Genomic DNA, 26,878 nt, shown 5'->3' with positions numbered 1-26,878 from the left:
TGTCTTTATATATGGGAGTAGGTACGTTTATGCAAACAGACATGGTAATTCTCCGTTATCTGTATAGGTTTATTCATACACACGTTTTTAGCATGTCAGCTATGAGTTTTTCATTGTCTGTTCAATGCAAAAACTAGTACCTCTAGCATGGGCTCTGTGAAGTTGTTTTAGTTTACCTATAAATATGTTCTGATACTGCATGGGCTCTATGAGGGTTTTTAGTTTGCTTCTGAACATGATATGTTATCTTTACTGCCTAGACACTCTGTATCTGATTAACTGTGCTTGATTCAATGAACTCAGTATGGAGTTCAAATCCTAGCATAATTGTACAATTCGTAATTGTGAATGATTTTACCATCAGCACTTTTGCTGTGCATGTCTGCTGAAATTCTGTTTTTACTTTGCCTGTCCTTCTGTTTTTCTCCCTTACAGGAGCTATAGTTATTCTCCTTTGTGTAACTTAGACTGAAGTTCTTACAAGGCTTTTGGATTTTATTCTTGTAGGAAATAGTGAAAGGGCACTATGAGTTCAGTGAGTGGTACAACCAATGGCCATGGGAAAGAAGCAGCATTGTATGAGGAGCAGCTGTCCAAGGTGATTTCATGTCACCTGGATTCAATATTTTGTTTGTTTGCTACTAAGTGGAAGAGCTCTAGATATAAAATGCATCTTAAACTTGTTTGCCTCCTTTCCTTTTTCTTTTCCAGTTAGGCACCCAAATAGCCAATTGTTACCATTATCTTATATAGAACTCATACAGTGTGCATTCTTATTTTTCTTTTTCTTTCATGTCAGATTGGTAAAGTTAGAACTGACCTAGGACAGCTATCTGGAAAATCAGCTCTATATTGCTCAGATGCTTCAATTGCAAGGTACCTGATAGCAAGGAACTGGGACGTAAAGAAGGCTACTAGAATGCTGAAGACGACCTTAAAATGGCGTTCCGAATATAAGCCAGATGAAATCCGTTGGGTGAGATTTTTTCTAAGTCATATTGCTTTGAAGTATGTGACAATGGTACACGTGTGATTTTGCTGATGCCAAGCATGCTTTGTGAAACATTTGGTGCATTATGGCATCTGGTTTGATGAATTATTATCTGATAGAAAATCTTATTTTGCATTTCTTTATGTAGGATGACATATCGGATGAAGCGGTGACCGGGAAAATTTACCGAACTGATTACTTTGACAAGATTGAGCAGAGTATCCTTGTCATGAGACCTGGATGCCAGGTTTGATAATGCTCTTATGTTCCCTTTTTTCATCTATCTTTTCTTTTTTGAGACGTGAATGTGGGGAGTTCCCCATAAAACCTTTTTGTTTTTACCACTTTCACTGTTGAATGCACATTTTTATATGCATATAAATACATGCTGTCTAATTCAACCATTCTGAGTTGTTATTTTATTTTTCAGAATACCAAGAATCCCAATGGGCAAGTCAAGTACTTGGTGTACTGTATGGAGAATGCAATTCTAAATCTGCCACATGGTCAGGATCAGATGGTTTGGCTCGTTGATTTTGCTGGTTTCAACTTAGGTAACTTGTCAATTCAGGTGACAAAGATGACAGCAGATGTCCTACAAGGCCATTATCCTGAAAGATTGGGTGTGGCAATTCTTTACAATGCTCCAAAGTTTTTTGAGCCTTTCTGGAAGGTATGTCTTTACAAATATTTGAGCTTCTTATTTATTTCATCAGATATTTAGGATGACATGTTCCATGAATACACCATGTCCTGACCAATTTCATCACCTTCCTACATATAGACTCCAGTAAAAGATTGATGTAACATTTTTTGAATTTCCATCTTGATATTGTAGTAAAGCATATTTGTTTATGTACTAATTCGGTGTGTTCGACTGAGCTTGCTACTGCAGCTAGGGATGCAAGCGGGATAGCCCACGAACCCGCATATAGGCTTAATTTTGTGGGTTGCTCACGGCACGCTTGCATCTCTGCAGCGCTGCAGGCTGCAGCTGCAGAGCACCAGCCAGCCATAATGAAACACTAGAGAGTAACTGAAGCGGAACAGCAGCAGCTAGTGAGATGTTGCCTTGTAGTTTTGCTGTACATAAGTATCAGTTTCATATGTATCAAGGAAATTAAACACCTGATGTTACTTTCAGTTAATCATGAATTCATGATACATTTCAAGAACTAAAATCTAGATCTGAATGTAGATGGCAAGCCCCCTTCTTGAGAAGAAGACCAGAAACAAGGTCAAATTTGTATACTCGGACAGACCTGACACCATGAAGATCATGGAAGAACTTTTCAACATGGATGAGTTAGAATGTGCATTTGGTGGCAAGAACCCAGCAACTTTCAATATAAATGATTATGCGGTGAGGATGAGAGAAGATGACAAGAAGATGCCATCATTTTGGAGCCCTGAGAATTCAGCTCTTGCTTCTGAGCCATATCAGATGAGCAGCCAAAAAGCCCCAGAAAGCATTTCAGGTGCGAAGACTGAAGATGCTGGATCTGGAAAGAGGGAAAACATGGAGACTGCTCCTGAAAAGAGTGAAGAATCGGATACCGAATCTGAAAAGGAGGAACAAACACGGACTGAACCAAGCACAGTTGAGCAGAAAAGATTGCCAGGAGAAGCTAATGCCCCAGCAGATAAAAGTGGCGTTTAATCTGATCTCTAGTATCACCATGAAACAAAAAGGCTAAAAATTGATAGGATCTCTACCACAGTTCACTAAAAGATGAACACGAAAAGCTATGGGAAACTCTTTTAACATGGCAAATCGTCATGCCTGACTTGTTTTGTAGTCAGGCACCTATTTCTCTGTCCTCACGATCTTATTTGAGGAACCTTTTCATGACAGAATGAGATCTACCATATGGTAAAGAACTAATACCATAATGTTACCCTCACTTTTCAATTTTCATGACAGAATGTGATCCGGTGTTCAGTTTCTGCTATGCCCTTGTATTTACAGGAAAACACTGTTGTATCTGCCTATCTGGATGGCATTTTCTATACTCAATAGCAAGACCGCAAGCGCTTTTCACCAGCAGACAGTAGCTGTTGGGTGAAATACCATTGTTCACTTGTATTCTGTTCAGTAACCACCATTGACTTTCAGTTAGTATACCACTTGGAGTACAAGACAAGTGTTAGGCTTGAAAAACTTCAGCCTTTTCGCTACAAACGTTTCTGATCTTTGTAAGCTACTATATTATAGACAAAACTATCATCACAAGTCAAAATTTTAGAAGTCATCATAGAAGCTGTGTCTCTTGGGTATCGCGGAGGAATCGCAGTGGATCCTAGCGTCCAGAGTTGAGTAGCCCTTTCTGATCCTGCTCCCACTATCTACATCGGCTTCGACCACGAACACGCTGCAGACAGGCCTGTGATCGGAGAGCCTGAACTCGCCCCTGATGTACTGCAGCTGCTCGATGCCCTGGCCGTGCCACAGTATCCGGTCACACCTGCATCATCAACAATGAGAACATTCAGAAATATCAGTCTGCCTCAGGAAGCCTCAAAGCTTTGGCATGTCTGAATCTTCAAACCAATGCTGTACTTGTTATGTTACCATGCCGGCGTTCGTCGTTTCTTCTTCGATTTGGCGGTCTCCCATACATATGAGTCGGAGTTCTGCTTGTACTTGTATGTAGGGGCAAAGTAGATCTTGCCCTCCTTCCATCCTTTGAACACTCTCCCGGCTTGTCTCTCCATGGCGAGCTGTTAAGATACCATATTGTCAGCATCAGGTTTTCTGAGCGAAACCTCCGGTATTTTTACTGCATTTCTCTGTAGTAACACTGTAGCATATATCTGAAAAATCCTGTTTCATACGGAGTAGTTGATACCTGATCTTTCTCCAATAAGATGTCCCACTCATTCTCCTCCAGCAGCGTCTTTGTTTCCTCGTAGCTTAACGAGACTCGGTAATTCAAATCCCCAAGCCATATGATCCGACTGCATTGGATGGGCATTGATTCAGAGGCGTAAGTAAGCGCCAGAGCCCAGAGGTGTAGAAGAATGATGTGCCCTGCCATGCTTTTTATTTTCAGTGGATGGTTGCTTACTCGTGGTCAATGATCTTCTCAGGAACGCGCTGGCCGGGCACCTTGCAGATGCGCGGGAACTGGGCGTTCTTGAGGATCTCGGCGACGTCGGAGTTCCTCCGCACCTCGTCGCCCTCCTTCTCGCCGGACGCCAGGTGGCAGCACACGAAGCAGATGCTCGTGTGGTGCAGCGTCATGCTCATGGTGATGCATCCCTGGTGATTTCAGAAATTCAGAATTCAGAATCAGATGCTCCCTCGTTCGTAAGATTCGGCATGCACGAGACAAGACGCGCGCGCGCGCTTGCAGACCTTGTTCCCGAGGCGGCCCATGATGCCCCGGCCGACGCAGTCGACCCGGAGGTGGCCGACGTACTGCACGAGCTCCCGCCGCACCCACACCGACAGGAAGATCCCGACCATCTGCTTCCTCGCGATGAGGCAGTAGTTAATGCCGCCGCCCTTCTGGTCGCCGCCTTCGATGGAGGCCAGCGCGTCGTCGTCGGCGCCGGCGCTGCGGCCCGGCGAGGCGGCGGCGGCCTCGACGCGGTAGAGGAACTCGCGCATCTCCCGCGCCCGGCGCTGCATGGTGGACGGGTCGGACATGCAGGTGCACGTCTTGACCAGCGCGTTGTCGACTCGGTAGCTCTTGTTGACCATCTTGAGCGGCGGCGGCGGCTTCTGCGCGAAGAGCTGGCCGCCGCTGGAGGACTTGGGGATGGCGGTGTTGCTGGGGTCGCGGGTGCCTTGCCGGACCTGGGACGACTGCTGGGGGTAGTGGGAGGAGGTGGACTCCGGCGGCGAGAGCTCGTCGCCGGAGGACTGCCCGTCCTGGCCCGGCGGCCTGTTCAGGGCCTGGTAGATGAGCTCCATCCACTTGCCCGCGGGCTCGTTGTCCTCCACGACAAGCACGTTGCCGGCATTCAAAGGCACGATCTCCTGAAACCTTTGCGAACGTCCAAATGCATTAGAGTGCGAAGATCCGAGTCTATATATACATGAGAATGATGCAGGATGCACAAAATAGTTGGCAACGAACGAAATTGGGAAAATCTGTACCCCAAGACGTATATATCGGGCAATCCTTCAATCTGCAGAAATTCTTCGAGGTTAACGCTGCTGTCAGGAGGCTTCCCTCCCACATTCCATGTGCCTACAAACACCCTGCAAGATCGTCAAACATGGTCCAGCTTCAAGTTTATATATCAGGTAAAACAAAAGGGACCGATCATCATTGTACTAGCGCTATCAAGCAATGAGCTTGAGGTTTGCAGAAGCAGGAGAAATTAATTAGCGTCAAACTCCAGCCCAAATGGGAAGTTGCTGTTACCGGTACTCCCGGGTGTCGACATTGGGTCTCCTGGGAGAATCCAGGCAGCTCAGGGTCAGGTTTTCGATCCGGGTCGTGCAGTGCCGATCTGAAACACAAAGCCCAGCGAGTCATCACATCAGGCGTGCACAGGCACAGCACACTCTCGGCAGCAGATCACAGCCAACGTGGCGCATTGTCACTGTATCAGTATGCTCTCGTATGATCCGGCTGGCGGCCGGCGTTACCTGAGAAGCTCTTGCGGACAGCGGGGGACGCCTCCAAGAGGTCCATCCTGTCGCCGCTTTTGCCCTCCAAATCTGCAGAAAACAACGTGAAACCACGCGTCAGCAATCCAACAGCCGGCCAGACCGGAGAACGCTCCGCGAGCATCCGCCGGCACGCACGCACTCACCGAAGACGATGTCCCGCCGCGAGAGCAGCTTCTTGTCCGCGCCCCTCCCTTTCTTGCGGAAGAGGCCCGACATGAAGGACTGCGAGAGCAAACAAACCTCATCAGCCACATTGCCACGCACGCACAGGCAGCTAGCCTCCGGGAGGGAAAATGGCCGGAATGCATGGATGGATGGACGGGGGTACCTTCTTCTTCTTGCCATTCTTGACGAGGAACTCGTCGACGGAGGCCGGCTTGGGGATGTCACAGGGCGCGTTGTGATTTGACATCCAGCTGACGGTAAAAGACGCGGCAGGACCCGACCCTCATCCGGAGGCCGTCGTGGTCGTAGGGGGTAGGGGCGGGGGGCGAGCGAGGCGGTTGTTTTCTTTTCCCCCGGCAAAGCCAGAGCGAAACGAGGAGTGGTGGGGTAAATGCGGGTGGGTCAAAACGGGTGGCGGCGAGGGAATTGTGTTGTGTTGCCTTCAAATGGAAATGGGCTCGCTTGCCTCCAATTCAGGCTGTGCTTGCTGTTGCTGCTGCTTCCTCCTGGTCCTGGAGCCGTCCCCGTCCCCGTCCCGTCCCTTTGATGCTGTCATGTCTACGAGAACACTTGTTTCTGCTGTTAGCAAACTGGGTGTGTTTCGATGCTGGGTCACTCACACCACCTAGGATGCCCTCTCGCTCGATCTGCCACTGTCTGGCTGGGTTCAATGATATTAGCAGCAATGTCAGGACTGATAAGCATGATGCGTGTTTGCTCTACCATGAATTACATGGAGTGATGGAAGAAGATGCTTGCTGTGAGTGTGAGTTGGCACTTTGGCAGTGAATGAATGATAAATGACTGTACTTCAAGTCAAACCAACGGGCAGCTGCAGGAATCCAATTTGGCAGGGTGGATGGTAGACGGTAACCACGGTGGGTGGTTGACCTGCAGCCACAAATTTTATACCACCGACTTCAGCCGGCCTAGATGCCACCTGCGCGTCAGTTTTTGCGCCGCTGGATTTGTGCGAGGCTGAATCTGGAATTCTGCATCTTCCGTGCTTGTCTTGTCGGCACAACTGATGAACAATGCCGCTGAGCAGCTTCAACAGGATGCTCGCTGGCCAGGCCAAAAGGATCCGAATCGAATGTCTGCCAAGCTAGGATAGAACATTCCGATCACACACGGGGGCAAAAAGGAATTGATGAAATGGGGATCAAGCATTCGATCATGCCGTTCCACTAGAAGTGTTTACTGCTGCGCCGTTACAAATATTTCAATCTAAGTTTTTTTTTAGCAACAAATATTTCAATCTAAGTGAATGGGAACGCGAGAAGATAACACAATTGCCATCAAAATTTATCCCCATCTGTATCTACAGCCCATCAGCTAAATTATCCTCTATATTTTACTACCACGTGCTGGAAGGATTCCGAAGAGATAAACGAGCCGCTACAAACTTGTACTAGGTCAAGATTCCAAATGATGAACAGTAGGGAGCTTGACCCCTTCTTTTGGGACCAAATGCATGTTCGACGGATGAGTAGCAACCAGTAGCAAACGAAAAGCCTACAAACCATCAAGAGTAAATGATTAGTTTTACAAATATATCCCTTTGGAGAAATCAGTTACTATACATCGAAATAACAAATCTTTACCTAACAGATGACTACTGAACCATGCCATCAAGCTTCTGTCTGTACTGAGCCAAATTCTGCACCAAAAAAAATTAAGTTGGAGATATAAACTTTTAAGACATTTAAAAAGTTTGCACCACAAACCATTCACAATAAGACAATAGAAAAATACTATTGCTTTGTAATTACGATTAAAATCAAATAGATTCAGTTGTCTGAACTTTAAATAGTAAGAGCTCAAAAACTGCAACTGGTGCTCCTAGATATGTCAAACTGTTTGGATATTACAGATTAAATCAGAATGTTGTTTCATACCAACCAGGAAGCAGAGAAGATTCTTACCTTGGTATAAGCATAGACACCTGCTTCAGAAGGTCCTGCGGGACTTCCTCGCCTGATAAATTTCCCTTCCTTAAATATATACAGCATAGGAATGCCAGTAGACAACTCAAGGCTGATAACCTGAGAAATGAAGGGCCTGTCAACAATCTCTATACAAGAACACCAATTGTGAAAAGTAACTAAAGTACTTAATCCGTTCCAAATTATAAGACGTTTTGCTTTTCTACATACATTGCTTTTGCTATGTACCTACACATAGTGCATATCTATGTGCATAGCAAATGCAACGTATCTACAAAAGCCAAAACGTCTTATAATTTGGAACGGAGGGAGTACAAAACAAACATAAAATACCTCTTGAGAAGTCAACTTGTCCAAATGCATTATAATCGAACGAAGTGAATTCCCATGGGCAGCAATCATTACATGCTTTCCAGCCACAAGTTTAGGTATAATCTAAGAGAGTAGAGACAAGAAACGTACCAAGGTTATACTACAAAGTTCATGGGAAAAAAATACTGAATTGCAATGCAGGTCTGTGTTTGATATTGTATTAGGCAATATCGACAGAAACAGATTTAGAATTAGTTGGTAGAGATAATTGAAGGCCAACCATAGTTTCAAAACCAAAGCTTGCAACATCTGACTTTTGTACGCATACAAAGCAACATGTAAACTGAAACAGTAGTGTCTGATAATATCCTTACTTGGTCTTTGAAATAAGCAACTGCTCTCTCTGCACACATCTCAAGGCTCTCTCCATTTGGGGGAGGAATATCATAACTGCGACGCCATTCATGAACTTGCTCTTTACCAAATCGATCAGCGGTTTCTTGCTTGTTAAGGCCTTGAAGCTCACCATACCTTAAATGGCCAGGTAGAATTACATGTTAGGTTCAACAAGAAATACCACGATGCACCAGATAATCATTCTAGAGTGCAGGAAACTCTACATTCGTTCATTCAATTGCCAAGCTGTTATGACAGGAGTGGACTGCTTCTTTGTTTCTTCACTGTATATCTGACTCCACTTGTGAGCTTGTTCACTCTCATTGTGCACAATGATTGGAACCTAAAATGGTCAGTGGCAGATGCCATAACCTCTTTAGTTTATCAATTGCAAACATGAACACACTCAATATGAATACTGGAAATATAAAAGGAAAAGATTTTAAAACCTCCTTACGACGATGCTGCATCATGGCAAGCATAGCGGTCATCTGAGCCCGAATCAGCGACGAAGTGTATATTACATCAACTGGGATGTTGCATATCCTTTTTCCTGCCTCAATTGCCTCGTCAACACCCTTAGGGGTCAGGGGAACATCGACACATCCAGTAAACAGATTCTTCTCATTCCACAACGATTCTCCATGCCGTATCAGAATGAGTGTGCTTTCACCTACAAGCACGTGAGCAACAATCTTATAATGTCAATGAATCAGTGTTTCGTAGAACAATTTTGTGACCGCTGTTCAGTGGAGCTGAACTTAAGAACGTACCTGATTTCTTTGGAGTTACGCCACTTTTAGGGCTCCCCGGTAGCTGAACCGGCTCAATCACTGAAGATTTGGTGTTTGAAGCACAGACTAAACCCAAATTACGGGCACTGGGGCAGCGACGCCCTACTGAATTAGAAAGCACACAGCTATTTCTCTTATCAGGATGGAAGCAGCCTGTGGGCAGCAATTTGATGGATGAAAGCACATGCTGAGTTGTGGAAGTGGCCATCTGTTCCAATATACATACAACAAAATCAGTTGAATTCTTACACAGCCAGCTAAGGGCTCAAAGCCCCCAATTGAATGCAGTAATATTGCAAGAGACAGTGTAATTACTAAAGCCTGCTTATCCTAACATTGAGCAACCTAGAGATAAAAATCAATAAAAAAGGATCATTAGAATGACCATTAAAAACATTGGCAGCAGCAGCTTAAAATAGCAGCAACCGAATCTAATTAACCCATCAAACAAACAATTAGCACTACCACTCCAGAACCTAAGCAAAGCACAAAATAGGGAAAGCACGAAGATCACATACGTGGGGAACCAAAGGATGCCGAACCCTGGTAGAGTAGCGCCTCGGGAACTCGACAGGGAGCGGAGGGCCTCGCTTTTCTAGGTCCAGTTGCCCGGGCGGCGGAACCGATCCCTGTGTCCTCGGCGAGATCTGCGGCGGCGGCACCGGCGGCGACGGGTCGCGGTCGCGGAGATCACCAGGGAGCGGCGACGAAACTGAGGGACAAGGGGCGAAAAGGGTCCTCGTTTGCTGGTTCGTGTGGGTCGTGCTCCCGACTTCTGGTGCGGCGCGGCTCGGTCGGTTTTATAAACGGCCGCCGCGACCGCGACCGCGACCGGGAGAGCGATGGGACTCGTCGGTTTGGTTGGTGCATTGCGCATGGGTTGGTGCCGTGGGAACAATGAGGGTGCCTGCCCTCGTTTCATGAAACCGGGCTAATGCCTCTGGAATTTTCAAGAAAATGAGAGATAACAAATCAGTTTCAATCTGTAGGCGTCACGAGAGTTTCCTGCTGTTGCTTTTAAGTATAACTTTTGTCAATTTTAAGTAAATTCATAGAAAAATATATAAACATCTACAATATATACAAAATAAATGCAATGTACAAATTCTATGCTAGATTCAATGAAAGAGCGTAGCTAGCGCCTGGATGTCCGCACACTAGCCCCCCATTCGTACACCCGCGCACTGCCCCGCGCCTGCCCGCCCACGTCTCGCCTGCTGCGACCGCCCTCGCGCCAGTGGGAACCCCTCCGCATTCCCGCGCCTGACACCGAGGCGAGACAACATAAAGACGATGAGAGAGATGCAACACTCAATCTAATTTTGAAACATTCAGCAACAATTGCAATATACGTCTAAAAACAAATGAAACAAATAAAACATTCGTGTGAAACACTTGCAAAAACACCTGAAAAACATTTGAAACCATTATAAACATACACAACATCTAGATAAAACGCTTGCATCATATGTGTGAAAAACATATGCAACATCCAGATAAACACACTTGCAACATACGTCGGGAAAAAACAGATGAAATATTGAGAACATAAGCTTGCAATACACGTGTACAACCGTTGCAACATGTGCAACATCCCAGATTTACTTTTGCAACATCTATATGAAAACTTGCAACATACCTCTGAAACATTTAAAACACTTGAAACAGACGCTTGCAACATGCAGTTTCAGCACAAACATTGATGAGGACATCAACCCCGACACGGGAATGGCTACTCCAACTGAACCAGCACAGGCGCCACCAGGACCACTCACTCGAGCTCGTGCACGTGAATTAAACTTCGTGATGATTTTGAAGAATGAAGGACCAGAAGTTTCCTAAGTGCATGCGCCATCTATGCTCATGATGAACCTGGCCAGAATAATGTCTAGGTGCTGCGCCACCTATGTGTTTTTTTAGTTTTGTCAAGAAATAACTAGGAAGGTGCTGCGCCACCTAAATCTAGAAAGGGGATCAAGGAGATGGCGTGTAGCTGTTTGGGCGCCTATTCCCTGCCCAGTGGGCAGGCTAGGCGCCTACCTCCCTCATGCCTCCTCCCCCTATTTAGCCAGGGGCTGCGCCCCCTCTGTTGCTCGGGTTTTGTTTTGCTTAAGTTAGCCTTTGCTACTTCCGAAGCTTCGTCTTCGTGTAATTCGGAACCCCACCTTCGAGTAATATTCAGGGTTGCTTGCCTCAAATTCTTGCTTGTTCTTCGATTGCCAGCAGGAATTGATCTTCGTGATCAGGTTGATCTAGCACCAGCAAGGTCAATAACCATCGGGAGTTGGTTCAGCGATTGCTAAGGCGCCACAGACTTGTTCGTCGTAGTCGGATCGCGAGGGTCGACACCCACCAAATCGTAGTTATCCTCCACTCACCGAAGGATCGGGCACTCCAGCTCTATCAAGTGGTATAAAAATCAGGTTGATCGGTGAGTTTGATCGAGTTTATCCTTTAGTTTTCAGATTGTTCATCGTCCTGTTGTCCACAAAACCAAAACAACAATCAGGTTCGACCTTTGTCCCAGCACCTTTTGAGCCTTGCACATTTCATTCAGTAATTTGCGTTGTTGAATTTGTGTGCTTTTGCGTCAATAGTTGCTGGTCACTTTGTGTTCGCCGCCGTTGTTTTTCATCGTCATTTCTGTCCACCACCACCACGCCGCCCTCTTCACCATCTTCCCCCTCCCTGGTGCACGCCCTCTCCCTACCACGGTTTCCCTTCCTGGCGCCCCCCCTCCCCTCTGCCACATTTTGGAAAGCTTGCCTCGGTTCGGTTAAGGCAAGTTTTGTTTGTGCACCAAAGGGAAAGTATCCAGGCAAGAAAAAAAGGCAAGGTGCCAATATATTAAAAAAACAAGGAAAGCCAAAAAAAAGAAGGAAAGGAAAAGCCGCACCATACAAGGCAACATAATTACATTTGGGGGGCAGGTCTTTTCCCCTGTTGGGCGCCACCCCCCTTCCCTGTTTTGGGATTTGGTGCAATATTCTTCCTTATTTCAGATTGTCAAGTTTTGGAAAGAAGAATTCCGGCTGTTGTGAGCCACCCTGATTTGGGCGCTGGTCTTCCTCTCTGGACAGGAACACACCAGGGCGCCTCCCCCCTTGAGCGCCCCCACCTTTGCTGCCTTTGCACGTTTACACTTGTTTCCAGCAACATAGCGACGTGTTTAGCACTATTATTCAACCTTGCATTGCTGTTTGATTGTGCTAACCCTTGCAATTGAGTGCAGCCTTCCTAGGACTCCACAAATTTTCTACAGCGATCAAGCTCTGTGTCCTCTGGCAATCGCTCCATTCAATCTTTGGAAGGTTGTACCGCTGGTTACAAGTCACCCCTGCGAGCTTGGTAAGAACGGGTAAGAGTTTGATAACAGCTTTAGTTTGAGTGCCTTGATCAGCGCCACATCCTATAGGCTTTAGGGCACATACTTGTTTTCGTGTTCGTTGTTTTTCCACTAACAATGACAGGGGAGCCAGCTGATCAGGACGCCATGCCTCAGTCCCCACGCACTAAAGGCATCATTCACCACTTCAATCGCAAGATGAACGAGCACGTGGAGGGCTTGGCAGAGGAGATTAGGATTGCCAACGAGCAAGTGGGTCAATTTCAGGACGCTCAAATGGCCACAAATGCTACGCTCGTGGAGATGCAGCAAGCACAAGCTGCCCACGCCACCAGCCTTGCCACGCTCACTGCACGCCTTGATGAGTTGGTACAACAACTTACTGATCAACGTGCGGAATTTGATTATGGTGGCGATACCGAGATCGACGACCAGGACCGCCATGGAGGGCGCCACTGCAACCGCCGTGGTGAGCGCGTGGTACGTAATCGAAACGACTCATTTACTAAGATTAAGTTCACGATTCCTTCATTTAATGGCAAATATGATCCGGGTGCGTATCTTGATTGAGAACTTGCGGTAGATCAGAAATTTCATTGTCATGATGTTCCTGCACAATATCAAGTTAGGGCTGCTACTAGTGAGTTTACAGATTTCGCATCCATTTGGTGGCGTGAGCATCGCAGCAAACACCCTAATAACATTCCCACAACTTGGGAGCAATTAAAAACTGTCATGCGACACCGATTTGTTCCTTCCTATTATGCACGAGACTTGCTTAATAAAATGTAGCGTTTTCAGTAAGGAACCAAATCTGTAGAAGAGTATTATCAGGAGTTGCAAACCGGCATGATTCGTTGTGGTTTAGTTGAGACTAATGATGCTGCGATGGCACGATTTCGTGGTGGTTTGAACCGTGAAATTCAGGATATTCTTGATTATAAGCACTATGATGATATTACTACTTTGTTTGCATTTGCTTGCAAAGCTGAACGTGAAGTGCAGGGACGACGAGCAAGGACCCATTCTAACTCTTTTGCAGGTCGCACTACTTTGACCCCTTCAGCCCCTACGGCGCCCTCCCCACCTAGCAGTATGTCACGTGACAAGGCAGTAGCTCCACCTCCAGCGCCCCTTTCAGCTAATAAGAGCGCCTCCTCTTCCACTAGCCGCACAAAGGACATTCAATGCCATCGTTGCAAAGGTTATGGGCATGTGATACGGGACTGCCCCAACAAGCGTACGTTGATTATACGTGACGATGGTGAGTATTCTTCCGCTAGTGATTCCGATGAAACTATATATGCTATGCTTGCTGCTGACATTTTAGGACATGCGGAAGAACATGTGGCTGTCACTAACGCTGACAAGTATGAGAGTCTTGTTGTGCAGCGAGTCCTCAATACATAGGTTGCACAGCCTGAGCAGAACCAGTGCCACACTTTGTTCCACACCAAAGGCGTTGTGCAAGAACGATCCATTCGCATCATCATTGACGGCGGTAGTTGCAACAATTTGGCAAGTTCGGATCTGGTGGAGAAGTTGTCTCTCCAAACGCGTCCACATCCACATCCCTACCATATTCAATGGCTCAACCAGGGTGGCAAACTCAAGGTAACACGCTCGGTACGTGTTCACTTCTCCATGGGTTCTTATTCTGATTATACTGATTGCGATGTTGTTCCTATGGAGGCATGTTCGTTGTTGCTTGGTAGGCCCTAGCAATATGATACTGATTGTTTACATCATGGTCGCACAAATCATTATTCATTACTGTTTAAGGGCAAGACAATTATTCTTCATCCAATGACCCCTGAACAGATTGTGAAAGATGACATTGCTCGGGCTACTAAAGCATTAAAACAATGACAATAACAACCAGCCACGTCTAAAGAGATTAAGCTACATGCTCCTGTTTTACTTGCTACACATGCTGATTTTGATGAACTACATGTTGATAATATGCCTTGCTATGCGCTTGTATGTTCTCATGTGCTGGTTTCACTCGATGATGCACCATCTTTGGATATACCCCCTGTTGTTACTAAGCTTTTGCAAGATTTTGCCGATGTGTTTCCGAAGGACTTACCACCAGGTCTTCCTCCCATTCGTGGCATTGAGCACCAGATCGACCTCATCCCGAGCGCCCAGCTTCCCAACCGCGCCCCGTACCGTACCAATCCCGATGAGACAAAGGAGATTCAGCGCCAAGTCCAAGCGCTACTTGATAAGGGCTACATTCGTGAGTCTCTTAGCCCTTGTTCTGTTCCTGTACTACTTGTCCCAAAGAAAGATGGTACCTGGCGCATGTGTGTAGATTGTCGAGCGATTAACAATATCACAATTCGTTATCGTTATCCTATACCTCGCCTTGATGATATGCTTGACGAGCTTAGCGGTGCTGTTATATTCTCCAAGGTAGATTTGCGTAGCGGGTACCATCAGATTCGAATGAAACTTGGGGATGAATGGAAAATGGCTTTTAAAACAAAATTTGGCTTATATGAATGGTTAGTTATGCCGTTTGGATTGACTAATGCTCCCAGCACATTTATGCGCTTAATGAATGAAGTTTTGAGGCCTTTCATAGGATTGTTTGTGGTTGTTTATTTTGATGATATTCTAATTTACAACAAGTCTATGAAAGAGCATTTGGAACATTTGCATGCTATTTTTGATGCTTTGCGCGCTGCCCGCTTGTTTGGTAACTTGGACAAGTGCGACTTCTACACACAACGTGTTTGGTTTCTTGGCTATGTTGTTACTCCACAGGGCATTGAAGTGGACAGCAGCAAGATTGATGCCATCCAGAGCTGGCCCATGCCGACGACGGTTACGCAGATTCGGAGTTTTCTTGGGCTTGCAGGTTTCTACCGACGGTTCGTGCGTGACTTCAGCTCCATTGCCGCCCCGTTGCATGAGCTCACCAAGAAGGGCGTTCCTTTCTCCTGGGGTGCGGTACAGGATGAGGCATTCACCATTCTAAAAGCTAAGTTGACACATGCCCCCTTACTACAGCTATCTGATTTCAATAAGATGTTTGAACTTGAATGCGATGCTAGTGGTATTGGCTTAGGCGGTGTTTTGCTGCAAGAGGGCAAGCCCGTTGCTTACTTTAGCGAAAAATTAAGCGGTGCTAGTCTGAATTATTCAACTTATGATAAGGAGCTTTTCGCTTTGGTTCGCACACTTCAAACATGGCAGCACTATCTTTGGCCTCGCGAGTTTATAATTCATTCTGATCATGAGGCATTAAAACATATTCGTAGCTAAACTAATCTAAACCATCGACATGCTAAGTGGGTCGAATTCATAGAGTCTTTTCCTTACATCATCAAACACAAGAACAGGAAAGACAACATTATTGCTGATGCTTTGTCGCGTAGATACACCATGCTGTTCCAGTTAGACTTTAAAATTTTTGGTTTACAAACTGTGAAAGAACAATACGCCGATGATCCTGGCTTTAAGGATATCATGCTACATTGCAAGGATGGTAAACCATGGGGTAAATTCCATGTAACCGATGGGTTCTTGTTCCACGCTAACAAGCTATGTATTCCCGCAAGCTCGGTTCGTCTTTTGCTGTTGCAGGAAGCGCATGGTGGCGGCCTCATGGGACACTTTGGCGTTTACAAGACACAGGAGATTTTGGCCGCACACTTCTTTTGGCCCCAGATGCGCCGCGACGTGGAGCATTTTGTTGCACGCTGCACCACATGCCAGAAAGCTAAGTCACACCTGAACAACCACGGTTTGTATATGCCTTTACCTGTCCCTACTTCTCCTTGGCTAGATATTTCTATGGATTTTGTTTTGGGCTTACCTCGAACTAAGAAGGGGAGGGATAGTATCTTTGTGGTTGTTGATCGATTCTCTAAAATGGCTCACTTCATACCATGTCATAAAACTAATGATGCTAGCAGCGTTGCTGAGTTGTTCTTTCGCGAGATTATTCGTTTACATGGTGTTCCAAATACAATAGTCTTAGATCACGATGCTAAGTTCCTAAGTCATTTTTGGAGATCTCTTTGGAATAAACTAGGCACTAAATTGCTTTTCAGCACCACTTGTCACCCACAAACAGATGGGCAAACTGAGGTTGTGAATAGAACCTTATCTACCATGCTTAGGGCTGTGTTAGACAAGAATCTGAAACTTTGGGAGGATTGTTTGCCCCATGTCGAGTTTGCTTACAATCGTGCTACACATTCCTCCATGAAAATGTGCCCTTTTCAGGTTGTCTATGGTTACATTCCACGGGCGCCAATTGACTTGCTGTCCTTTGATCCTTTGGACGCCCCACATGTAGATGCTGTTGCATGTGTTAAACAAATGTTGGACATCCATGAGCAAACACAGCAGAACATTGCGCACACTAATGCTAAAAATCAGGTTGTTGGTAGTAAAGGACGTAAACTTGTTACTTTTAAACCTGGTGACTTGGTTTGGTTGCATTTGTGCAAGGATCGCTTTCCTAGTTTGCGCAGGTCCAAGCTGATGCCCCATGCTACTGGTCCCTTCAAGGTGTTAAAGAAAATTAATGATAATGCTTATATACTTGACCTGCCGCAGACTATGGTGTTTCCTCTAGTTTTAATGTTGCAGATTTGAAACCATATGCGGGCGAGGCTGAGGAGCTGCCGTCGAGGACGACTTCGATTCAAGAAGGGGAGGATGATGAGGACATCAACCCCGACACAGGAATGGCTACTCCAACTGAACCAGCACAGGCGCCACCAGGACCACTCACTTGAGCTCGTGCACGTGAATTAAACTTCGTAATGATTTTGAAGAATGAAGGACCAAAAGTTTTCTAAGTGCATGCGCCATCTATGCTCATGATGAACCTGGCCAGAATAATGTCTAGGTGCTGCGCCACCTATGTGTTTTTTAGTTTTGTCAAGAAATAACCAGGAAGGTGCTGCGCCAGCTAAATTAGGAAAGGGGATCAAGGAGATGGCGTGTAGCTGTTTGGGCGCCTATTCCCTGCCTAGTGGGCAGGCTGGGCGCCTACCTTCCTCATGCCTCCTCCCCCTATTTAGCCAGGGGCTGCGTCCCCTCTGTTGCTCGGGTTTTGTTTTGCTTAAGTTAACCTTTGCTACTTCCAAAGCTTTGTCTTCGTGTAATTCGGAACCCCACCTTCGAGTAATATTCAGGGTTGCTCGCCTCAAATTCTTGCTTGTTCTTCGATTGCCAGCAGGAATTGATCTTCGTGATTAGGTTGATCTAGCACCAGCAAGGTCAATAACCATCGGGAGTTGGCTCAGCGATTGCTAAGGCGCCACGGACTTGTTCATCGTAGTCGAATCGCGAGGGTCGACACCCACCAAATCATAGTTATCCTCCACTCACTGAAGGATCGGGAACTCCAGCTCTATCAAACATCTCCTTGCTGCTCAGAGAATGGAGGCTCATTAGCATGCGGAGTTCGTCATAGGTAGCGGCCCGACGGTGCTTGTAAGCAATGGCTCGGTGATGGCTGCACAACAGGACAGGGAGACAGCGGCCGCGCACTATCGGGTATTGATATTAGGGATACCCAAAGCAAGAAAGTTAACGCCCACACTGACTTCCTTGGATGGAGCAAGACATATTAAAAGGTCTCGCCCGACCCCTTGGGTTCGTGCTCCGTCTCGTCTGACCCCTCGGGTGAGAGCTCTATCTCGCCCGACCCTAAGGCTGTGGGCTCTGTCTCACCTGGCCCCTTGGGTTGATGCTGTTCTGCCTGAGGGTTCACATCAAGAACAGCGTCGGGCGTGCCGATGCTGTTCTGTCTAACCCTCGTACGAACGCTGACAGACGCGTCAATTCACCACAACGTCCACTAAGACGGAATGGAACGCTATGACCAGCAGATGACGCCTGCGTATGGCGCCAGTGATGAATAGTGCCATGATGTGGAGCCATTCCTGTTGATATCTATAGGATCGACGAGACCCGCATGAAGGAAAAAAAGGACCCGACGATCTTGGAAGCCTTCTTCTCTCTTGTTCTTCTCCTTTTCCTCCGTTGTAACCCGCGCTTTCCCTTCGCCTATAAAAGGGAAAACATGGCACCCCATGAAAGGGGAATCTAGATCCGCACGAGACCGAACTATGAGATAAAAACAAAAGAGCACGATACGAGCACACGGCTGAGCAGCGATCGAGCTCTCAATACCCGTTCACTCCTTTCACCAGAGACTTGGTATCCTTTCTCTCTCTCGCCTGCTTGTAACTCCTACTGTAAACCAAGTGCCGGTATCACGAGCAGTAGCAAACTAGACGTAGGGACGTTCCGATCGAACCAGTATAAACCCTTGTGTCCTTCGAGCACACCATCAGAGCCAGACGCGCGAATATAAATTTACTCGTCAGTGGTCCGAAAACACCGACACGCGCCGGGGCAAGGAGGCAGCGGCCTCGCTCCGCGCTTGGCAGGGCAGTTAACCGAGCATCGTGACTCGCAGGCGGCTACACGCCTGGCAGGGCCGGCAACCGTGCCGCGGCGACTCGCAGACAACCACGTGCTGAAACCAGGAGAGGGCAGCCTGGCAGTCGAGCGCTGCATACGGAAGCGAAGCGAAGCGGAGTGAGACATGCGGGAGTTGATTTTGTTTTTTTAAGGCGAGCGGCACATGCGACAATGAGTGGAGCAAGGTCTATGGGCTTCCAGACGTCTTAATGGTAGCATTAACGTTAATGAAATTGATGCAACGTGGCAAATGTGGGTATGTTTTTATAGTTTCTTTTAAAAAAATAATTAAGTTTGACTTTGGACAAAACTAAAACAAATAGTGTGTTTTTAGTGTTGCCTTGTATACTCTGCACATCTGTTGGACTTTATTTTGTACTCTCTCTATTCTTTTTTACATGTCACATTATATCTGTCCTAAGTCAATTATTACTATATCTGACCATCTATTTCAAAAAAAATCCTTTTAGTTTTATAAAGTATGAATTATATATTGCGAAAGTATTTTTTTAGTGAATCTAAAAACATAGATCTTATATGATGAATCAATATATAACTTGCCAGAACCCCGCGCTTCGAGCAGGTACAATCCAGCCTTGCAAAAGCTGAGGGAAACACATACTGTAAATATTAAATAGTATTATACCAGAGTTTCATGTCTATTGTGAATAACCAATGGTAGGGCGGCATAGGGTGATGTTGTATACATATTCCCATCTAGCTTATTTTGGGATCAATGTTGTTGGATGAACCTTGGACTTAGTACAAGTTCTTCGCAATGCTGAGATGCTTGTGTCGCCCCTCCTGCCTCCTCCCTTCGGCTTTATCCTTTGCGCACATCCACTTACGCCCACCAAAAAAATCCCAGCGGCAGCGTGCTGCGCAAAGCAAGTATGCAGGTTCTGTAAATTACAAAAACGAACTAAGCATGTGAATACAAACTCATCATATACGGAAAAGATGTACCTTAGAATCTCAGTAAATATCGTAATCAGACAGAGGAAAAGGTGGGGCCATCAATGGTGATGGGCAGCCAATCAAAATCATAGTCGTAGCATAGGATAGGAGGCCACATAATTTCTTTGAAATGGAGAAAGATGCACCAGTATCACACGATCAACAATTTCTAGAATTAAACATTGATGGCGTATGGTAAATCCTATTTGAACAGCGGAGGAAAGAAACCGAACATATGGTCTCCAAAGATAAATCTTGGATAAAAATCAAATGTAAGCTAAGTGAGATTTGTAGACCACAGACCTAGGTAGATAGATAGAGAGAGGTGCTAGAGTGGGGAGCAAGTACCTACTCATCGTCCCTTGTATTGGAAGTAATAATTCTCAAGTTAGTGTACAGAGGTATGATGAAACTGTAAGAATATAAAGGAACAAATGTCTGTTCATAGTAACAAAAGATTAACACATAGGCCTGCAATTAATACATAAGGCACACAATATGTGGACACAGCATGTAGTCTGCCATATTTATTTTTTTGCTCTATGTGTCGAGCATTATTGTGTATAAACAAAATTTAAATATAGAAAACATTCAACCTAAATCTATAGAAAGATCCATGTAAGGTAGGTAACATATCTCTGTATTTTGTATTAGTTTACAACTTTTGGTTGAACCAAGCCTGAAGTCTATATGTGCTGTCACAAAATGTGTACACGTGTTATCAGGAAATATATGAATGACATGATGTGTCCCTGCTACTCCTACTGAGAACCTCTTTATTTTGAAGCATGTCCATTGTAGCTGTGAGGTAAGCATGTAGTTGCTAAATGATGATAGTGTTTAACGACGACTGACCATATATAAAGAGCTGCAGTACAAACCATTTAAAGAAGAACATATTAGTCCATGATATGGTACATATATTTATCCAAAATCCATTAATGAAAGGTCATGTGAGCATTGGACGCCACAAACACAGTGATATGGCACATATATTTATCTAAAATCCAATAATGAAAGGTCATGTGAGCATTGGACGCCATAAAACAGGGCTCATGTATTTGAAGCTAAGGCATAGAAAACAGGAAAAAAATCGGTTTTAGCCACCATATAGGATTGTCCAGTGTAGAACGATATGGAAGATACATTATGCTATAAAACAATGTACATGGTTAGTAAACGAAACAACCTAAGTCGGAGGCTGGTTCAATATCATAAATCCTTACCATTCCAGAATGAGTCAAAGGTTTTTAGTGGATCCATTGAATTGAACAAACTGTATTAGAAGCAATAATTCTTATTTTAGTTTCATAGCCTGAGAACCAAAGATGTGCAGAGGTATGAGGAAACTAGAACAATATAAAGGAGCAAATATGTGTCCATAATAACAAAAGATAACGCATAGGCTTGCAAATAATACATATAAGGCACGGAATATGTGGACAAATCCAGTAGTTGTACCACTGCAACGGTTAGTAAAGTGATATGACAGTCAAATTGATCAGCTGGGGTGAAGGCAAGGAGCACCAAAAAGACAACCGTGTTACATGTTCCTGTCTTTGCTTCTGCAAGATCATCCTTTCCTGCAGGGGAAAAACACTCAAATGTTACTCTAGGGGTCTGAAGAAATCGTTGAGGGATTTAACCGTAGTGTTTTTGCATATATGCTGACCTTGAATAAATATTGGCAGAGTAGCTTCCTACACCTGGGTCATCCTTTCATCTCCAGCATCTTTGGTGGCTTTCAGTGACAGTGGAGAAATAGCACATTGATGAAACCTGTGACATGCATAGCAGGTACCTATCAAAGTGACAGGATGATGGATCGTAATAGTTAAGATGTACACTAACGACGCAGGCAGCAATGTGATAAATTGGAAATCAAATCCAAAATAAGCTCCCAGTTCCAGATGCTAAGGAATTACAGATCTCTTAATGTTGAAGAAGGTTACTAAAATTTTTGATTTGGGGTTGAGTCTGCCCTCACCGACGACTTGAGTCCTGTTTGGGACAGTCAATTTGCACGGAATCGATTCCATCTAGGGAGGCAACACCAAATTATCCGCAGCATCGGAGGTCCTGTTTGAGACGTCTAGATCGGATCGAATGAGATCCATGTAGAGGGGAAAGGCAGAAGGTTGGACTCACCATTCGTGGCCACACCAACGGGACACATTCGAGGTCGTGTTCACCAATCGGTGGTCCCGTTGCGCTCCCCTAACGTTGTGGAAGTTGGGGCGGAGGACGTGCCAGGGGCACCGGCGCGGGCGGTCGGCAGGGCCCACTCGCGCGGCGCCGTGGCCAAGTGCGCCCACCGCCGCGACTGCGCATCGCGGGGATCCGGCCATGCTGGGGCCCCTAGGCACACCGGCAGGATGGACGCGGGTGTTGGTGAGGAAGACGAAGACACAGCTGGACCTCTCGAGCCTGGGGGTCGTCCGCAGGCGCAGCAAGGGCGGGGTAGTGGAGCTGGAGCGGGCGCAGTGCGGGCACAGGCGATGGGGAAGGGCGGCGCTGTGGGAGAAGGAGCGGCGGAGCAGCGGCGCGGCGGAAGGTGCGAGACAGAAGAGGATTTAAAAGACTACGAGGAAGGTGCGGGTCGATGGGGATGGGGATTTTTTTGGTCCCTGTGTATGTATACGATGGGAGAGGGATAAGGCTGATGTGGGTTGACCAAGCTGGTGTGCCTTGGTGGTTCCAGAAGTCGTGATACGTGGACGGTGGAATGTACATGGAGGACGAAGGTACAGAGGATCGGACGGTTCACGTATGTGTCCTGTAGATCTACATGGATATGTGAGAGGGGAGTAGGGAAGCACTGCTGATCAACAGTAAGTTTCACTGGGATTAGAGATTAGAGACTACTAATATAAATATTATTATTATTATATATATATGTGTGTAGATCTATGTAGATGCAGATTTTCCAAAATCAATTACGAAAGGTACAAATGTTTAACTGAGGATAAACCTAATAGTTCGCTCAAAGGATATCGTCCCGTTCGCTTCGCTGAAAAAACAAGTCGAAATACTGTTCAGGCTGATTTATCGCGAGAGAAAAATACTGTTCTAACTAAAAAACAAGCTGAAAAGTATGGATTATAAGAGAAACGATCAGGGCCATTCTCTTGACATGGTATATTCCATTTCGGATGGCTTAATAACAATGGGATATGAGAATTTGCTCCAAACTATGGAGTGGTAGGATGCATTGCCCTTGCCATTTGCGACAGTCAAAGCTGCTGCACGTGTGTCAGACACGAGCAAGAGACCTCTGCATATTCTAAACGTGAGTGTTTCACCAACCATACGGTGGATTTTAGGCGGCATGATTGAACGCTGAAGGGTTTGACGCCAGTTGCCAGTCATGCTGACTGACTGACACATAATTCACAATTCCACATCGGCTGTGCAGAACTACAGCACTTGACATAGAGCTCAGATGAGATGACTTGGTCGCTTTGGCTGTATCAAACTGCTATAATTAATGAACAATATGATTGGTCTTTACAAAGTTCCACAATGGCATTATTATGTTATAATAAGGATGGTTTATATCATTCTTTTATTCAATGCAAGTCGCCCGCGTACCATTTTTCTGCAATGCAGGTAGCTTTCTGGTCTACAGAAATAGGTCTGGAACACTGCCAATTGAGTATGGAAAGTAAGCAGTAGTCCTATGCACAAGCTTCTGCAAGTGGCACTGCAGGTGCTTTCACCACCAATCTTGGCAAGAAACACCTTCATCTGCCGGATAAACTTGTCCCTGAAACTCTCCACGTGTTCCAGGAAAAAAAAATCTGCCAAAGTAAAATTTCCGACAAGTGATTAACAATCTTGGAAAAGAGAACGATCGTTAACTCTGAAAAGAAGAATGTCAATTTGCCAACGTGATTGTACCCAAATTCTATCTCGAACTTCCTATTTTGAAAATAAAAATAGAAAAATATATGACAGAAAACAGAAAATCATCAGGCGAGTTGAGAATGCTGTGCACTGCACTATACCAGACCTTATTTGTTCTAGGTCCTGAATATTCCTTGCCATCGAGTGCTCACTTGTAAATCCCAACGAGGTAAAGGTCATATAGAAGTGTGGCGTTTCCGGGAATGTTGCAGTCTCCTGTCAAAAAACTAGATGGTCGGAACTCTGAAGTTCTGAACACGTGTTCAGTTTGCTGACAATGCTAGATGATGCTTATCTATGGTGCAGCCAATAGCTATTGCCACAGAAACTTGTACTGTTATAGTGTTATTATTATGCAGGAAAGGGTGAGAAATTGACCTGAGAAGCAGCCTGCTGGTTCAGGCCCGTACGCCAGTGACGCAGGTATCATCAGCTTGCGCTTTCCACCTGAAGCAGGTTTGCAACGGAGTGATGAAACAGCATGCCAAAGCAAACCTCTAATGCACAACTAGCTGCTGAGTTATGTCCATACCAACAAGCATGGGTGGCACACCACCGCCGCCACTGATCCCCTGTTCAAGCCCTCGGAGGATCTGCACACGGAAAACGCGAAACAAACAAACGATCATCTAGTGGCATGAAAAATGAACGTCGTTTTCAGTGAGAATCAGACGCTGCACACCTTGCCTGCGCCTATGCGCATTGTCAGTGGCCTGCCGCGCTTGTAGCTGCTGTCGAACAGTGCACCGTCAGGAAACCTTGCAGTGTAGTGCACCTGACGACCGTCAAGAGAGAATGGATTATGATCCGAAGCAACACAGAATTCAGACCAGGATGGCATATATTACTCATATATAGAAGGGAAATGGTCCACTGTATAGAGAAAATTGAGTCAAAGGAAATCGCATGGCATGCAAGAAACCATTGTCTCGGTACTGACATTGATGAGCTCGCCGCGCGGGGGCTGGACACCGGTGCCAACCTCGACGTCACAGTACGCGAGGCCGGACTTGACGAGGCTCAGGTCGCACAGCTTGTCCCCGACCGTCGCGTAGTACTCGACTCGCGTGGCGCCGGCGTCCCCCGCCGGGATCAGCAGCGCGGCCGAGGCCAGGAACCCCGCGCCCAGCGCCAGCAGCCCCCTCCTGCCCGCCGATGCCGCCGGCGCCGCGGCGTGGCGAGAAGGAGTCGAGGAAGTGGACGGCGAGGCCGATGAGGACGCGGAGCTGCAGGGCGCCACGGCGAGCGCTCTGCTGCTGGGCTTCGGGAGCAGCGGCGTCGGGATTTGGCTGGACGCCACGAGAGACGACAGGGAGGAGATGGGTGGTGCCATGGTTGCTGGTGGCGTGGATTTGGATTATCCCCGAACTGTGGCTGCAAGGCGCGCAGGCTCTCCGGTAGTTATAGCGATGCCCCGAAATTCGTCGTGCGGAGGCAGCGTGGTGGGCTCTGGATGTTTGAGCCGGCCACTGCGCACTGCAGGCCGGGAGTTTTGCCGGGCCAGGCCGCGAGTTTCGGGGCAGAACGGCATAAGATACACACGCTCCGAGCGCTGGATCTCGGCCCATCAGAGCAGGATGGCGCATACGACGCATGCAGCCCGGAACCCAAAAGTTGGCCGCCGCCGGGCGGGGATCTGTGGATGCATTCAAGAGCGGACGTGGCTGCGCGCCAAGTGGGACGCCACGCCACGCCACATGCCCATGCCGCCCGGCGCGGCTTCGCCAACGTTGTGCGCGGTGCGCCGGCGGGCCGCGTCCCGGCACGCGTCCAGGCCAGTGAGGACGGCAGGCGCGACGCCTGGCAGGCAGCAGGAGAGCCGAAACACTGCTCGTGCAACAGGTGATCGAAACATTTCGGATTGTTCGTTATTTGATTTCTGACATGATAGATCCGGTTGATGCTGATTTATTATGAGAGAAAAATATTGTTGATTGACTGATAAGTTCTGACTGAAACTAACAAGTAAACATGCTATTTATTTGCATGCACATCGATAGAGACGCTAGAATCGGACAACACAAACTCCCTTCGTGTGGGGTACGACCTCCGGTATCCACAATACAAGACATGGGCCGCACCATCAGAGGTGGCCTAGCCCATAAGATCAGAACGTGCACGGTACTGCTCGGCGTGCACCGCAAGCTATTGTATAATACCAAATAAAATATTTTTCTTGTAACCCTACCTCTCCAGAGTATATAAGAAGATGTAGGAGACCCTTACTCGACATCTCAATGCGATACATAAGAACACAGGATATAGGTATTACGTCATACTAACGGCCGAACCTGTCTAAATCTTGTATCTTGGTGCTTGTATTACCATCTCGTTTCTGATCTCGCTCACCTCTACGACAAATCTATCATCGTGGGATACCCCTCGGTGGACTGCCGAGCATCTTTTGTCGATAGTTGACGCGCCAGGTAGGGGTGTGCGCTTGATCCATGGCGAGCCAGATGGACCTCAAATCAACAGCGCATTCTCGTCAACAATCTCGTGAAGATCCATGCCGGTCCATGACGACAATTCATCGCTGGCTACATCAGCCCCCGCGACAGCAGATCCGATCTCGGAACCACCTCCGAGGTCGCCTTCACCAACAACTCACCGCCCGCCAGGTGCTCGCCGTCAACGCCGACCAGATAACGTCGTACGTCGCCAACCAGACTTTCTTGTCTAAAGCTAAGTCACGCTTTAATATTCTTCTAAATATTCTCCAATCTCCGTATATCGCCATAATGTTTCTCCGAACTGTTTTCTTCATGTTTGCTCTCCAAACGATTTTCTGAACCCCCGAACAGTCGCGTTGATGCTCAGACGCCTCCAGAGACGACCCTGTCTCCGGCTTCTCTCTACACGTGCACGAGCGTCTGCCCTCTGCGTTATGGGTGGTCGACAGCGGCTCCTTAGTCACGCCTGTTCCTCCTATACATGCACGGGCTCCGCGCTCGACGTTATGAACTATGGGCTAGCTAGGAC

The 26,878-nt window shown here is 46.6% G+C and overlaps 4 protein-coding genes across 6 annotated transcripts; 1 reads left to right on the top strand and 3 right to left on the bottom strand.

Moving 5' to 3' along the window:
• Nucleotides 1-505: 505 nt before the first annotated feature.
• Nucleotides 506-2,943, top strand: LOC136531861 (uncharacterized). The gene is made up of 5 exons (XM_066524514.1): nt 506-598; nt 800-976; nt 1,140-1,238; nt 1,422-1,664; nt 2,190-2,943. The coding sequence occupies exons 1-5, from the start codon at nt 527-529 to the stop codon at nt 2,649-2,651; spliced, it is 1,053 nt and encodes a 350-aa protein (XP_066380611.1). The 5' UTR covers nt 506-526; the 3' UTR covers nt 2,652-2,943.
• A 132-nt stretch (nt 2,944-3,075) lies between these two features.
• Nucleotides 3,076-6,132, bottom strand: LOC136531860 (type I inositol polyphosphate 5-phosphatase 5-like). 2 transcript variants are annotated; one of them, XM_066524511.1, is made up of 10 exons: nt 5,947-6,132; nt 5,762-5,840; nt 5,595-5,666; nt 5,368-5,455; nt 5,097-5,201; nt 4,350-4,983; nt 4,060-4,253; nt 3,841-3,949; nt 3,564-3,712; nt 3,076-3,456 (listed from the first exon to the last, which is right to left on the bottom strand). In XM_066524511.1, the coding sequence occupies exons 1-10, from the start codon at nt 6,028-6,030 to the stop codon at nt 3,234-3,236; spliced, it is 1,737 nt and encodes a 578-aa protein (XP_066380608.1). In that variant the 5' UTR covers nt 6,031-6,132; the 3' UTR covers nt 3,076-3,233. The 2 variants fall into 2 exon arrangements, with proteins under 2 accessions (XP_066380608.1, XP_066380609.1); XM_066524512.1 differs by lacking the exons at nt 5,762-5,840; nt 5,947-6,132 and having other exon boundaries at nt 5,097-5,190.
• Nucleotides 6,133-6,943: 811 nt separating this feature from the next.
• On the bottom strand, nt 6,944-9,989 carry LOC136531864 (2,3-bisphosphoglycerate-dependent phosphoglycerate mutase 1-like). Of its 2 annotated transcripts, none has more exons than XM_066524517.1 (9): nt 9,750-9,989; nt 9,211-9,439; nt 8,887-9,110; nt 8,662-8,780; nt 8,416-8,572; nt 8,063-8,164; nt 7,709-7,828; nt 7,388-7,443; nt 6,944-7,298 (listed from the first exon to the last, which is right to left on the bottom strand). In XM_066524517.1, the coding sequence occupies exons 2-8, from the start codon at nt 9,437-9,439 to the stop codon at nt 7,399-7,401; spliced, it is 996 nt and encodes a 331-aa protein (XP_066380614.1). In that variant the 5' UTR covers nt 9,750-9,989; the 3' UTR covers nt 6,944-7,298; nt 7,388-7,398. The 2 variants fall into 2 exon arrangements, with proteins under 2 accessions (XP_066380614.1, XP_066380615.1); XM_066524518.1 differs by having other exon boundaries at nt 7,393-7,443.
• Nucleotides 9,990-23,490: 13,501 nt separating this feature from the next.
• LOC136531863 (photosynthetic NDH subunit of lumenal location 4, chloroplastic-like) lies at nt 23,491-25,281 on the bottom strand. The gene is made up of 6 exons (XM_066524516.1): nt 24,837-25,281; nt 24,579-24,671; nt 24,429-24,489; nt 24,275-24,343; nt 24,003-24,112; nt 23,491-23,790 (listed from the first exon to the last, which is right to left on the bottom strand). Exons 1-5 carry the CDS (start codon nt 25,227-25,229, stop codon nt 24,045-24,047), a joined length of 684 nt encoding a protein of 227 aa, XP_066380613.1. The 5' UTR covers nt 25,230-25,281; the 3' UTR covers nt 23,491-23,790; nt 24,003-24,044.
• Between the last annotated feature and the right edge of the window lie 1,597 nt (nt 25,282-26,878).

Source organism: Miscanthus floridulus, unplaced genomic scaffold (genome assembly GCF_019320115.1).
Source record: "Miscanthus floridulus cultivar M001 unplaced genomic scaffold, ASM1932011v1 fs_464_1_2, whole genome shotgun sequence".
NCBI lineage: Eukaryota > Viridiplantae > Streptophyta > Magnoliopsida > Poales > Poaceae > Miscanthus > Miscanthus floridulus.
Note: the sequence above shows the minus strand (reverse complement) of the source record. Positions and strands in the feature narration are given on the sequence as shown.

What these genes read in the sequence shown, in the direction of transcription:
- LOC136531864 (XM_066524517.1), bottom strand. Translation starts at nt 9,439, where the DNA reads ATGGCCACTTCCACAACTCAGCATGTGCTTTCATCCATCAAATTGCTG. An exon ending in ACAAGTTGACTTCTCAAGAG is followed by an intron (nt 7,829 to 8,062) that starts GTATTTTATGTT and finishes TTCATTTCTCAG; the next exon opens with GTTATCAGCCTTGAGTTGTC. An exon ending in GTGTCTATGCTTATACCAAG is followed by an intron (nt 7,444 to 7,708) that starts GTAAGAATCTTC and finishes TTTTTGGTGCAG; the next exon opens with AATTTGGCTCAGTACAGACA.
- LOC136531861 (XM_066524514.1), top strand. Translation starts at nt 527, where the DNA reads ATGAGTTCAGTGAGTGGTACAACCAATGGCCATGGGAAAGAAGCAGCA. An exon ending in ATGAGGAGCAGCTGTCCAAG is followed by an intron (nt 599 to 799) that starts GTGATTTCATGT and finishes CTTTCATGTCAG; the next exon opens with ATTGGTAAAGTTAGAACTGA. An exon ending in AGCCAGATGAAATCCGTTGG is followed by an intron (nt 977 to 1,139) that starts GTGAGATTTTTT and finishes TTCTTTATGTAG; the next exon opens with GATGACATATCGGATGAAGC.
- LOC136531863 (XM_066524516.1), bottom strand. Translation starts at nt 25,229, where the DNA reads ATGGCACCACCCATCTCCTCCCTGTCGTCTCTCGTGGCGTCCAGCCAA. An exon ending in CGCGCGGCGAGCTCATCAAT is followed by an intron (nt 24,672 to 24,836) that starts GTCAGTACCGAG and finishes GACGGTCGTCAG; the next exon opens with GTGCACTACACTGCAAGGTT. An exon ending in TGTGCCACCCATGCTTGTTG is followed by an intron (nt 24,344 to 24,428) that starts GTATGGACATAA and finishes AACCTGCTTCAG; the next exon opens with GTGGAAAGCGCAAGCTGATG.
- LOC136531860 (XM_066524511.1), bottom strand. Translation starts at nt 6,030, where the DNA reads ATGTCAAATCACAACGCGCCCTGTGACATCCCCAAGCCGGCCTCCGTC. An exon ending in AGAATGGCAAGAAGAAGAAG is followed by an intron (nt 5,841 to 5,946) that starts GTACCCCCGTCC and finishes TTGCTCTCGCAG; the next exon opens with TCCTTCATGTCGGGCCTCTT. An exon ending in CCCGATATATACGTCTTGGG is followed by an intron (nt 4,984 to 5,096) that starts GTACAGATTTTC and finishes ACGTTCGCAAAG; the next exon opens with GTTTCAGGAGATCGTGCCTT.